The sequence below is a fragment of the Vigna umbellata genome, chromosome 8, assembly GCF_029865625.1.
Source record: "Vigna umbellata cultivar VRB3 chromosome 8, Vumbellata_1.0, whole genome shotgun sequence".
Taxonomy (NCBI): Eukaryota; Viridiplantae; Streptophyta; class Magnoliopsida; order Fabales; family Fabaceae; genus Vigna; species Vigna umbellata.
The window spans coordinates 7,583,021-7,596,643 of NC_142172.1; the positions used below are offsets into that span (position 1 = coordinate 7,583,021).

The 13,623-nt window shown below is 33.1% G+C and overlaps 1 protein-coding gene across 5 annotated transcripts; it reads left to right on the top strand.

Annotated features, from left to right (window-relative positions):
- The first annotated feature begins 262 nt into the window (after positions 1 to 262).
- Positions 263 to 6,563, top strand: GATA1 (GATA transcription factor 1). 5 transcript variants are annotated; one of them, XM_088096975.1, is made up of 5 exons: positions 300 to 403; positions 567 to 606; positions 899 to 1,189; positions 2,187 to 2,359; positions 5,383 to 6,563. In XM_088096975.1, exons 4-5 carry the CDS (start codon positions 2,189 to 2,191, stop codon positions 5,962 to 5,964), a joined length of 753 nt encoding a protein of 250 aa, XP_087953101.1. In that variant the 5' UTR covers positions 300 to 403; positions 567 to 606; positions 899 to 1,189; positions 2,187 to 2,188; the 3' UTR covers positions 5,965 to 6,563. The 5 variants fall into 5 exon arrangements, with proteins under 5 accessions (XP_087953102.1, XP_047153630.1, XP_087953099.1 ...); XM_088096976.1 differs by lacking the exons at positions 567 to 606; positions 899 to 1,189 and adding an exon at positions 2,459 to 2,564 and having other exon boundaries at positions 263 to 403; XM_088096973.1 differs by lacking the exon at positions 567 to 606 and having other exon boundaries at positions 283 to 403.
- The last annotated feature ends 7,060 nt before the right edge of the window (positions 6,564 to 13,623 follow it).

Here is a 13,623-nt window from a genome sequence, read left to right on the forward strand (position 1 = left end):
AAATTTCAAAATACTCTATATGCTTAAATTTAAACTGAAAATATTATTTTATTTAGTTTACTCTTAGAATAATTATATTTTTATCAATTGTTTTAATAAAAATAATTTTCAAAGATAATACTGTCAACAAAATTAAGCATATTATGAAAAAATTTATTTCTTATAAAAATATTATTTGAATTTTTTTATAATAGAAAATAAAATAAAATGTAGATATTATCTGAAAAGAAGAAAGACAAAATACAACTATGAAAAGAAAAAAATCTGCATATGAGTCTTTCCTAATCCCTACACGTGCCTACCATCTCTTGTTCTCGCTCGCTCCGAACTCAACTCTCTTCTGGGGTTTCTTCTCTCACATTTGCTATTGCAACAACACAAGTACATACAACTTGAAAAACTGGTAAGTCTTAGCCTTTTGCTGTTTTGGTTTATACCCATGCTTTTGTTTCACATAATAGTTTCTCTCAACCCTTATTCTCCCCTATTGCTTTTTCATTTTTTTATTTTTCCTTCATGTTTAATTTGTGGCTTTCCTCTGCATGAAATAATTGTGGATTTCCCAGAAAGGTTGCAGTATGGGTGACTTGATATCATTGGGTTAAGGTATATATAAATATAAATATATATATATATATATAAATATAAATATATATATATATAAATATATATATATATATATATATATATATATATATATATATATATATATATAATTTGTCATAGTTCTGTTTATTCTGGAACAAAGAAATGTAAAAAATATGCACAATCCCCAGAACAATGACATAAAAAATGCACTATTCAATAGAGAATATGCTTTACACCTAATTGAAGCCAATAGTTCATTCTTAATTCAGAACCAATTGCAGAGGTAGTGATATTTTCCTTCAAAATACAGGTGTTTCACTCCACCAAATGCAGCATGTAGTAGCAGAGCTTGCAGACTGTCATAAAAGCTTAGCCTCACTAGTTGTACTAAAATCATTGACGAAAGCTAGTTAGCAAAAATTAGTACTGGGTCCAGGTGCAACCTTAACCAGACAATGTCCATACTTCATAAGAAGAAAGCACAAGTAAAAGCTTTCGAGAACATATGTGGAAATGATCTAGAACCAGACTAAAACATGTTACATAGTGGATGTTTTACATCGACCAGAAGAGAGAAGACCAATTTAAAATATAAAAATAGGTACAAACCTTACCTTATAAGTTTATATTGTAGGGTTGAGTTAGGCTTAAAACTCACTTCTTAATATGATATTAGAGCCTGATTTAGAGTCTATCCTAACAATGTTTGACATATTGTTCCACTAGATATCGGATCTTAATGTCTAGTCCCATGCACGAGATATATATATATATATTTTGGCACGAGGGGATTTGTTATAAGTCTTATATTGACTAGAGATAAAGTCAATTTAGAATATATATAAGTGAGTTCAAACTTTACTTTACAAGCCGGTTTTGTAAGGTTCAATTAGGTTTAAAGTCTACTTCTTATCATTACATAAAAGAGCCTCTTGTCCTGTACCGGAAGGTGTGCAATGCAAACTTCTGCAAAATATAGTTGCCTTATTTTTAGGGAGGTTTTAAATTTCAATTGCAATTGTAGTTCTTGATATTGCAGGAAATTGTGGATAAATGTGACTGATACGACCACTATTGCGGTTACACAAACCAACTAAAATCCTTGACATTGTGGCCGAAATGATGGTCGCAGACTTTTTTAAAACCTTTAACCTTTTCCAACAAGCCATCAAAATTTTGTCCAAGGTAGGGCAATAGTCTCAATGCTCACCAAAATTCCTAGAAAGGGAGCTCCATGATCAAAAGTTTATTTTGCAATGAGGTCTTTAAATTTAGATTAACTAAAGAATAGATATCATCTAATTTGGAGAGCGTTTATGATAAAATGTTGTCTCTTACTGGCTCATCTCTTATTCACAACTATGTTATATGTGTAAACAAGACATCTTAGGATTGTATAGTCTGAATTTATTTATTTTGTGGCTTTAATGCTGTCATTTAAACATTGAGAAATTTGAAATTTCTTATATTGCATACTTGTATTGTATGGAATACTCTTATCTTCACTATTTTATCTATTTTGTTTACACATTTTTCTTGTTCCTTTATTCATATCTCTATAAATGCACTCTTAGGCTTAAATATGTTGTTCTTTCCAGAGATGGAGACCATTGGTTCTGTGGATGACCTCTTGGATTTTTCGTTGGACATAGGCGAGGAAGATGATGACGAAGACAAACACAGGAAATCCTGTCCTTCACTTAACTCAAAATGTGGCAACCCATCATTGTTTAACTCATTGGTACCAGATGATCCGAACCATTCATATTCTGTAAGTTTGATATTCCCATTTTGATCTCTTTAGGAATGTTTATGGCCCATGAAAAAATAGATTATATTGGTTTTTGAGTTTTGAGTTTTAACTTGTCAGTGCTTCTGTTATGCAAAAAGAGAAACAATTTATGAATATATGGTTTGATTGGAATCAGCTGAAGTTGGAATTTGAACCGGGGGCTTGGGTGAGTGAATTGCAGAAGGTACATGGGATATCTTTTAGTGAGTATAAAAGGTTTCTAATTGGATTTCAACTTGTTTTATTAGGGTGCAGCTTTTGTTGCTGGATTTAGAATGTTCTGTTGGGCACTTATAGTGGTGATTATTAGTAGTGCTATTTATCTGATTTGGGGTTTCTGATATTTTAAATCAGTTAGTGAAAATTGTGCTGAGAGATTTTCACTTATTTCTATTGGCATAATTGTATTGGAAATTCTAGATTGGTAAATAAATAGTTTATCCTGTCTCTTCACGTACTTGTAATGATTGCTATGGTTCTAAGGTTTTCATATTGTGGAGCCATATTGATGGGGACCAATTATTAAATGGGCCCAATGAGCCTCTAGCCCATGAAGAGAAGTACAATTCAAGATGGGGAAGGGTATATGTGAGAAAGAAGACCCAGGATAATGACGTGGTCTAATTAGAAGAGTGGTTAGTTAGAGGACAGTTTTGACAAAAATGGACAGTTTTGGATGGAGTGATGAAGTGCAGGAGGCATTTGAAGAGATAAAAAGAAAAATCACTACAACACCGGTATTATGCCTTCTATTCAAAAAAGAATTTGAGTTGGAGTGTGACGCATCAGGAGCTAGAATTAGGGCAATTTTAATGCAAGATAGAAGAGCTGTGGTGTATTTTAGCAAAGCCTTGAGCCCTAGAAACGTATCTTAGTCAGCATATGAGAAGGAGTTAATGGTTGTTGCTCTAGTCATTCAACATTGGAGGTACTATTTAATAGGGAAGGAAATTCAAGGTTTACTCAGACTAGAAGAGTCTTAAACAATTTCTGCAACAGAGAATTACAGACAGAATTCAAATAAGCTGGGTGACAAAGCTTTTGGGTTTTATTTCGAGATAGTGTGCAAACCTGGAAATAAGAATAAAGGTGCTGTGCTTTGTCGAGAAAAGTTGAGGAACCAGAACTGAAGAGTATGATATATACCCGTTTTGCTGGACTTCAAAGATTTAGTGGCAGAAGTGCATGAAGATAATAAAGGGAGGAAATTGATAAAGGAGCTGCAACAAGGAAACAATGATAAGGCTAGCACTGGGTTCACGTATAAGTGTGGATTTTTGCTATACAAGGGAAGATTGGTGGTTGCCGAGAATTCCCATTGGATCCCAAGGCTATTAGAAGAGTTTCATGCCTCTCCACAAGCAAGGCACTCAGTTTTTATTGCACATACAGGTGAGTTGCAGCTAAAATAATGTCCTCAAATTTGTCCAAGCCTATGATACTTGTCAAAGGCAGAAATACATCTCTGCATCTCATGGAGGACTACTGCAGCCACTCCCAATTCCAGAGACAGTTTGGGAAGACTTGTGATTGTGGACCAATTGACTAAATACTGCCATTTTCTGCCACTAAAGCACCTGTACACTGCTAGAACGATTGTAAAAGAAACAGTGAGGCTCCATTGCATTCCTAATTCAGTGGTGAGTGATAGAGATCCATTGATCATGAGCCCATTTTGGAAGGAGTTTTTCAAAATGAAAGGGACCTTGAAGATGAGTATAAGGTATCCTCAATCAGATGGACTAACAAAATGACTAATATATGTCTTGAAACTTATTTGCGATGTTTTATTACGGACCAACCCAAGGAGTGGGTTACATGGCTCCCATGGGCAGCATTTTGGTTCAACACCACATTTCATGAGTCCATAGAACCCCCTAAAATAGTACCAGTTGCACAAGGGGACGTAAGACCCGAAGTTGTTAAAAGAGAGCTAATGGATAGAGATGAAGCTTTGCGACAATTAAAGAAGCATCTATCGAGGGCACAAGACAGAATGAGGGAGCAGGCCAATAAACATCATATAGAGAGGAGTTTTTGAGGTTGGTGATATGGTTTTCCTTAGGCTTAAACAACAATGTCAACACTCTATGATGAGTAAAATCAGCTCCAAACTAAGTGCAAGGTACTACGGTCCTTTTGAGATCCTAGAGAAGATTGGAGTAGTTGCTTATTGTTTGAAATTACCACCCTCTTCAAGAATACAACTGATGTTCCATGTTTCCTTGCTTAAGAAGGCAGCGGGTGATTATAAAACAGTAGACTAACTACCAACAGGTATAGAAGATGAAAATGTGGAAGTCACGAAGCCTGAATCCATATTAGGTTCAAGAAGTATTATGAAGAGGGGGGAACGAGTTAACCAATGGTTGGTTCATTGGAAAGGAAAAACAACAAAGGAGGCAACTTGGGAGGATGAGATTTCTCTTAGAAGTCAATTTCCCAGCTTGAGTCTTGAGGACAAGATAGTACCAAAAGGAGGGTATTGATGGGGTCCAAAGAATAAATGGGCCCAATGAGCCTCTAGCCCATGAAGTGAAGCACAATTCAAGATGGGGAAGGGTATGTGAGAAAGAAGAGCTGGGGTAATGATGTGGTCTGATTAGAAGAGTGGTTACTTAGAGGAGAGAGAAAAGAGGAATACTTTTCTGTTATTAGTATCAGGTGTGGAGAGAAGGGGAAGGGGGATTGCTTTGCTGTTGAATAGAGAACCTTGTCGGTTACTCTAAAGGAGCTTAGCTCTGGGCAATAGGATTGATTTATCTTGCTCTATTTTCTTTTGCAGATAAGTCTAAGAGCTGTCTTATATTTCATTCACCTATTCTCTTCTGTTGTTTGTTTTTGTGGTGTGGTTCTGTATCACATATGTTCTTCAGTTTATAAGAAAAAAAAACTGTGTGGACATTATTTTCTTGATCCATAGGTTACTACTTATCTATGATTAATTGCATTGGTCTGATACCTGTCTTGACTTGAAACATGCCCCCATTTTCATGTTCCAGGAGTTTGTCGAAGAGGAGCTTGAATGGCTATCCAACAAAGATGCATTTCCTTCTGTTGAAACATTTGTTGACCTATCATGTATTCAACCTGATACAGCCAAGATCAAAAAATCAACCCCAGTAACAAGCCCAGTACTTGAGGACAGCACAGGCAGTAGCAACAGTAATAACAGCAGTAACAGTATTTCTCTCCTAAACAGTTGTGATCACCTTAAGGTCCCAGTTCGTGCACGAAGCAAGAGACGCAGTAGGTGTCGCCCTGGCATTGCTGATGAAAACTCTGGTCAGCAAGTCTGGTGGAGACAACCAAGTAATGAAATTTCCAAGGCAGAAGAAGGGATGAAAATCTCACCAATTGGGAGGCAATGTCAGCACTGTGGAGCTGAAAAAACTCCACAGTGGCGGGCAGGTCCCCTTGGGCCAAAAACACTTTGTAATGCATGTGGGGTTAGGTTTAAGTCTGGTCGGCTTGTGCCTGAATACCGTCCTGCCAGTAGCCCAACTTTTCGTAGTGATTTGCATTCTAATTCCCATAGGAAGATAGTAGAGATGAGGAGGCAGAAGCAAATGGGAATGGGGTAAATGCAAAGTGGTAGTGCCGTTAGCATTCAGCAAGCTAGGACTTAGAGATTTGATTTTCTTTTCGATTTTGATTTATTCTAATTTAATTTTTTGTTCACTTCTGCTATGGTTGGTTTTAGACAGGGAAGTCAAAATTCTTGATTGAAAATGAAGTTAGGAATGTCTTAAATTGCTTGTGTATTTGTTATGCAGAAAACAAGGAAGCCAAATTGGGATCATTTGATTTGGCTATTTTTTAAGACTGTAACATGTAGAGGTAAGTTGCTGGAATGATGATTATGGTCCCTTTTCCGAAGGAAAGCTATTATTCTTATCTGAACTAATTCTAAATTGTTAAGACAGTAGTGGTGCAGTTGATTGTTGAGGAAATATGTCACCATTCAAGGAGTGATGACATTATTCATGTATTTGAAGAAAGAAAAGACAAATTCTGTCTTAGAAAGAAAAGATAAATGCTGTCTTATCTTAGATGTAAAGTTATTATTTGATTCTCCTTCTAAGGGGTCAAAATGTATGCAACAAAATTTGAATCAATCAAGCCTTGACTAATTGGTGGCTACATGTGTAATCTATTTGTTTCATTGTCTTCCTTGGTTACAGTTCGCATACATGGATATAACTTGCAAGGGTTCTATATGGTTGATCCTTAATATTTTTGTGTTGAGAAATGGTTATTGCAATGATCTGTATATTGTCCTTAGTGATTATCAGTGATGCAACATTGAATTTACAGAACAAATACGTTTGTTTGTTTTATCATGTATGACAATTTGTAAAATTTCAGGGTTCCTTCTTGGGGGCTTGAATGGCCAATCTTTAGTGCTGCTAAACCAGGCTTGAATTGGAATTGTTTCCAGTGTTTCCAATCGTGCCTCGTTCTTTATACTTCTTCCTCATTGCCAGATGGAAGTTCTTGATCTTGGTAATTGCCTCTGCTCCTTTTCTTTTGAGAGAAGGATAGTGTTTACTAATTACTGACTCTGGTGTTGGTGGAGGTATGTTTTTATCATTAGCAGTTTTTATAGTTGGAAGAGTAGTAAGAAAAGATAAAATAGTCTAACTAAAGCACATGTTTTTATCATTAGCAGTTTTTTTTTCTTTTATTTTTACATATGTAATTAGTACGAAGTATTTAGAGGTTTTGTTAATGATTTATTTTGGTGAGAGAATTTAGTTGATATCTTTAGGGAGATCTTTTCTTCTAACTATTTTCTTTATGTTCAAGCGATTGAACTTGAAATCTTGATTACGAGGATCGAATTTGGTATTATTCAAACCAAAGCTTGTACCTCAGATAGGCATATTTTATTTTCTGAACATCAGAGGCTCAGAATTGTTAACACCTAAAGAATGTAGCAGAAGGGCTACATACATCTCTCCAAGCCATATTGTGAATAGCTACAGTCAAAGCATAACAAGAATGACCACGAACACATCCTTTAGAAAGGAAGTCTACAGTAGTCATAGAATCAGAGTAAACTTTGATTCTCCTATAGGAGTATTTGTTTCTTATTGTTATAGATTTTAAATTTCAAATCGATTGATACTTATAGTTTGTTCCTCTTACCATTGGTTACCCAAGTTGGTTGGTTCTATTTTTCCAAAGTCTAAGCTCCAGACTATTTTATTATGCATTTACGAAAATGATAAAATGTTTTGGAATATAATATAGAACTCATTTAGTTTTCCCACAGCTATTGCTATCTGTCATCCACTTTTTGTATCATAATTTTGATTTCTCATTTCTAATTCAAGTATTTTTATTTTATTTTCAATAAGCTAGAGTGACCTTTTTTGTGTAAAATTTTTTAATTTCATTTAATTTTCTTAATTACTTTTCCTACTTGTAATTTTAAAATGTTTTATATTGCATTGAATTGAATAGGTCTCTTGTTTAGATCAATTAAATCATAAAATTATTGTCATTTCAATCAATCTTAATTGAATTTGTTGTTATTGGTCTAGTTGTTGTAGTTGTTATTCTTGTCGTCATTTTTATTGTTGTGATTGTGATTGTTGTTATTGTGATTGAGGTTGTGATTATTGTTGTTGTGGTTGTGTGTGATTGTTTTTGTTATTGGGTCATCATTGTTGTTTATTTGTGATTTTGGTTGTCAATATAGTTGTTGTGATTGTGGTTGTTGTTGTTATCATTCTTGTTGTGGTTGTTGTTATTGTTGTTATTCTGGTAATGGTTATTGTGTTTTGATTGTTATTGTTGTTGTTGTTATGATTATTATTGTTGTTGAATTGTGGTAGTGGTTATTGTCATTGTTGTTGTTGTGGCACTGGGAGAGAAGGAATTGTTATTATTGTTATTGTTGCTGCTAGTAAAGGTATATTAGAGTTTCTTCTATTTTTCAATCTTTTGGTGGACATTTGTTAGAATGATCTTACAAAGGTTAGTATTTCATGAGATCCTCTAGTTCTCATTCAAGTTATGTAATTATAAACGTGATGTGAAAAATAAGTCATATATAAAAAAAAGGGTTGGATTACGTGTTAAAACTTTTGAAAATTTTCACAATGGTGAAGCTTAGTTAATGCAAGAGTTTGAACTGAAAAGATTTATCAAATATCTTTGACAACTTAGCTTATAAAGTTTTTCATTCTTTAATTAATTCAATTTTAATAACATGGAAAGTTTAGGAGAGTAATGATTTATTTTTGGTACTTTTATAGTGGTTTGTTTATAAAAATAGACTACATCTAATTCTTTCAATTGATCAAGTTTCATATTATATATTAACGTTGCAAAGATACAAGTGAAAATTGTTTGGACCTTGCTCATTTATGACTAAAATAATCTGAGTATTATTTGGACATGCAACCTGTATTGGTTATAAGCCTAAGTATTATTTGGAATGCATCCAGGCTAAAACCCTAAGCATACTTTGGAAACAATCACTCTTAGCTAAAACTGAGTATAGTTTGGAATCTAGCCACTCATTGTGAAATTATTGAATATTGTTTCAAATGCAATCACTCTTTGGTTCAAAGCTAGAAAGATGCGATGGAGATGGTTCCTTTTTGGTTCAAAGCTAGAAAGATGCGATGGAGATGGTTCCTTTAAAATATATGGTGTAAAAATGTGGTGGATCATCAAGGATAGGAGCTAGAAATGTGGAAGCTATGGTGTTTGTAAGGCTAGAAGCTCACGTCCATATGATGGTTAAATAATGGTGGTGTGGTGTTTGAAGGCTCTAAGAAAGTTTAGGCCAACTCTAAGAGGAAGGTGATTGGAGGGATTTCATGAGTTGCTCTAGTCTTGATCTTAAGATGAGTAATATGACAAAAAATGGGCAATATAACTTTACTCAAAATCAAATATGAATACATGAGAGGACAAGTGTCTCCTAAAAATCCTAAAGCATGATCACCTTACTCATTGGCAAAATATGAGGTCTGGTAAGGAGTGGACAAGTGTCCACAAATCCTCTCTAATAAGGGGAAGACATGTGGCCACTCATAAAGCATAATCATCTCTATTCTTAGAGTGTCATGATGCTACTACTAAAGCTAAATCCTTTCCAATGGAAGCATGACACATGGTATATACTTTCTACAATGTTTAGATGTCTAGCTTAAGGAAAATTCTATACTAATTAGGTCTTAATACAAGTCTTAAACAAACCTACCTACTTAGCCGAAATACATAGCCTAAAGAAACTTATACTACTTGGCCAAAATACATGCCTTAAAGAAACCTATACTACTCCAAGCTATGCTCCATGATGACTCCAAAGGTGGTCCAAAAGGTAAAGTTTAGACCATCTTCATAGATGACTTCAATCCTTCTTGTAGATGCTTGACCATGGTTAGGGTGTATGCCATCATAAAGGTTAATGATAGCTAAATATCTTGTGCATGCTTTTGTTGTAAGACTTTCGTTAACCTTTCTTCTTTAAAAACATCTTCTTTATGTAAAGTTTAATAAGAAAAGATTTGTTGCAAATTCTCCAAAGTTGTTATAAGCATGCTTTTTTTACTTTTACTTCTTCTTGTATCTGAGTATGCTTGAAGCTACTAGATGCATTAAATGTTCTTGACTTAACATTGAATACATGGGATTTCTCTCCACCTTTTGAGCAAAGCATAAGCTTGCCGTAGTTGATTAACTTTGCAACCGTTAGGCATCGAAGTAAAAAGAGGGTTTGAAAGAAATTTAAAGATAAAAGTAGTAAAACGATTAGTTGCTATAGGGTGACTTTCTAAGAAAGTTTATATATTTGGGGGATGGGATGCCATGGGAGTTTTTGAGAGTTAATGTTTATGACTAGGAGAGCCTTGTGAGAAAGGAAAGCAATTTTCCTTTGGAAGCTTTGGCTTTATTGTGTGAAAAGTGAATGATATAATGTTAGACTTTGGTCTTTTTTTCCTTTTTCCATCTTGTTCTTTCATCACTATTTCTAGGTGCTTAACAATTTGGTCTGACCTGCCAAATCCATGAAAAGGGAAATTAGAGAAAATATAATGAATGCTTTGGAGAGATGGACTAATGATAAAGAGAAATTGATGGTGGTGGTAAAGATGGATGTGGCCATCATGAAAGATAGTTTGTAAGAGACCAGAGAAATGTTATGACATCTAAAAAATCGAGAAATTTTCAGAAGAAGGTGAAAATTTTATTAATGATGAAGGAAAGAAGGAAGAAAGACATGTACATGATAGCATATCCAACAAGGAAGGAAAAGAAGTGTATAGACATTGGATGAAAAGTGTGAAATTACCCACATTTAAGGAGAGAGACCCATTAGGATGGCTATTAAGAGTAGAGGAATTCTTTAAGGTGTAAAACATCGCGCTAAGAGAAATGTCACGCTAACAGATCATTCTCCAACTTTGGTTTAACTTTGTGTCCAATAGAAAAGTTTTGCGAGTCTTCTACTTGGTGTAAAACTTCATTCATTTCTTGAAGAACATCATCATAAACAATCTTGACAAATCCAATTCCTTTAATATCAATCAAAATCATCTTGGACAAATCATTCTCCCACAATATAACCAACCTCATTTTGGTATATGTTTGTTGTGATGAAATACTACTACGGGTCTCAATCTTGGTGGTGCAAACCGAAACTACAACATTAATCTTGATTGGATTCAAAATTTCATTAAATCCTTTAACTTGATTGATAGCGGCGAGAGCATCAACCATGACAACATTGATGGTGTTGGCAGGAATCTTGTTCTTCTTGTAAAGGACTTGTAGTTTTGCAAAGAAATCCTCTCTCAACTAGTGTTGGATTTGCTTGTGACACCAACATCTTGAATTCTTGGATGAAAATTTTTCCACTTCCAGTATGTGTTATTGCTGCCAAACTCTTAAATAATTTTTTCACATTTCAAGTGTGTTAGTGTTGTCAAACTCTCAAATAATATGGTTTTCTCATTACCTCTAACTAACTATAGTAAATTTGTTGCAAGATCTTCTTAAGAAATGTTCTTATGTTTTTGTTGCCAATTTTTAAACTAATGACTCGCATTTCCCTCCATATTGATGAAAGTCAAAAGTTCTAGATTTCATTATCAAATGAAAAAAAAACAACACAAGTTGAATTAAAGACCAAAATACAACAAAAATAGCAAATTTAATTTAGAACTAAACAAATTTTTAAATTCTAAGATGTTTGCTATTGGACACAGTTAAACCAAAGGTGAAGGTATTACATTAAATAACGTTGTTTTTGCTTTTGGTTGTTTATTTGTCATCATATATGTCTCAGCCTTTTTCACTTAGATTCTTTCTTTGATTTGTTCCTTTTTCACTTAGATTCTTTCTTTGATTTGTTTTTATTTTGTTTGAGAATATGTCTTGTTTTTCTTAAATGTAATTCAAAAGCAACTCAACTTATTTTACTAATTCAATCAAAATCAACTAACATCATGTTCTATGAAAAAATATTCAATAAATTTTATCAAATTTGAATGTTTATATCACAGCTAAACAAATTATTACAACCCTACCTCTAAACACGTGTTGATAATCTAATAACAAAACTTAAGTATAGAGAAACAACACATATATAAGTTTTAGTCTTAATGCATTCATACGGGAAAATAGAATTGAGTTGGAGGGAATGAAGCACGTGAGAGAAAAGAAATAGTACATACTCATTAAATATGATAAATGCAAATGTTATATTTTAAATACAATTGTAAAATTATATTATAACAAAAATTATGTAAATTTCGTAGAACCACCATTCTTAACAAATTTGTTTTTAGAAAAAAAGATTTGTGATAAACATAGTTGATTATTTGTTGAAAGTTTCACATTAGTTATAAATATGGTAAATTTAAAAAATATATGTAGGTGTAAATGATAATGAATCTTGAAGTGATACAAATGTCGAGACAAATTCTCTTTGAGAAGGAGGTATGATGGAAGACCATCTCGTGAACATATATGAAAAAAACTAAAATAAGAACATTTCAATTCAAAGAATATATTGTCTCTATGAATCTTATAATATTTCATGAAGAAGAAAGCTTACAGAACATGAAAATCATGAACACAATTAAAAAATAAATTATAAAATTAAATAAATTCTAATTTTATTTTAATTTTACATAATGTTAAATTTGTTAAGCGAGTCTGTTTGTGTTCGTTGGATGAGCGGGCATCGCTAAGCGAAAGTCTACGTATGTAATCTATGTTTTTTCTGTTATTTTTATGTGTTTTGGGCTTTGGGTTTTATTTTAGGGTTTCTAAGTTTTCTTAAATTATATGCATTTTGCATTTTTTAAGAGAGGATTATCTCGGTTCTTGGATTATAAATCTAATTATTATCAAATATTAATATCTTTGGGACAAATTTTCACTTGACTTATCAATATGCTAGATTCTGACTTCGATATTCTTTTCTGATTTATTTTTTTGTTGTGTCTCTTGAATATTTAAATTTAGAAGCGATTGTACTTTTTCCTAAACAAGATCGTATCATTTAATATCTAGAGTAATATTTTGTTTTGAATATCCTCTTTTATCTTAACTTTTTTGTAATAGTAAGAAAAGAACTTAAAAATTCTTGAATGTTTATTCTCTGCTTTGTTTTGAAATTTTGTTTGGTTCATTGTTCTTAGAATTTTATAAGGAGTGAAACCCCAAATATTTTATCTAATTTCGTTTTTTTAATTTTTCGTGCTCTTTGTGTTTTTAATTTAAATGCTATATTTTTACATTTTATTTGTGAAAATTATCTATTTTTGTGTTTTTCTGTTAATTGTAGTTTCAATTAACTATTTACCTTGATGTTGCATGAGGTTTTGTGTTTGAAGCACAATCTCTTTAGTATTCTTTGTTTGTGTGTTTAACTACAAATTAAAAAAAAGGATAGTGGATCCAATTCCAAAGGAAAGAAATATATATTGAAAGAAAATAAAAAGGAAGCACAAGATTGAAAAAAATGTTTTCTCAAGGGTTAAATCAAGTGTTATAAGATGTTCCAGATGTGAACATTGTGTGCATGAAACTCATCAATGCCCTAATTGGAATGCAAGTCTCATGATTAATGAAGACCTCCAGAACTAAATTATATATTTGGAGGAGGAGGAAGAAAGGACTTTACAAAAATTAAATGCATTGAAAAGAAAAATAAAAGAGGGAAGCTTAAAATAGCACAAGAGAAAGAAAAGAAAGACTTATTGAAATGGAAG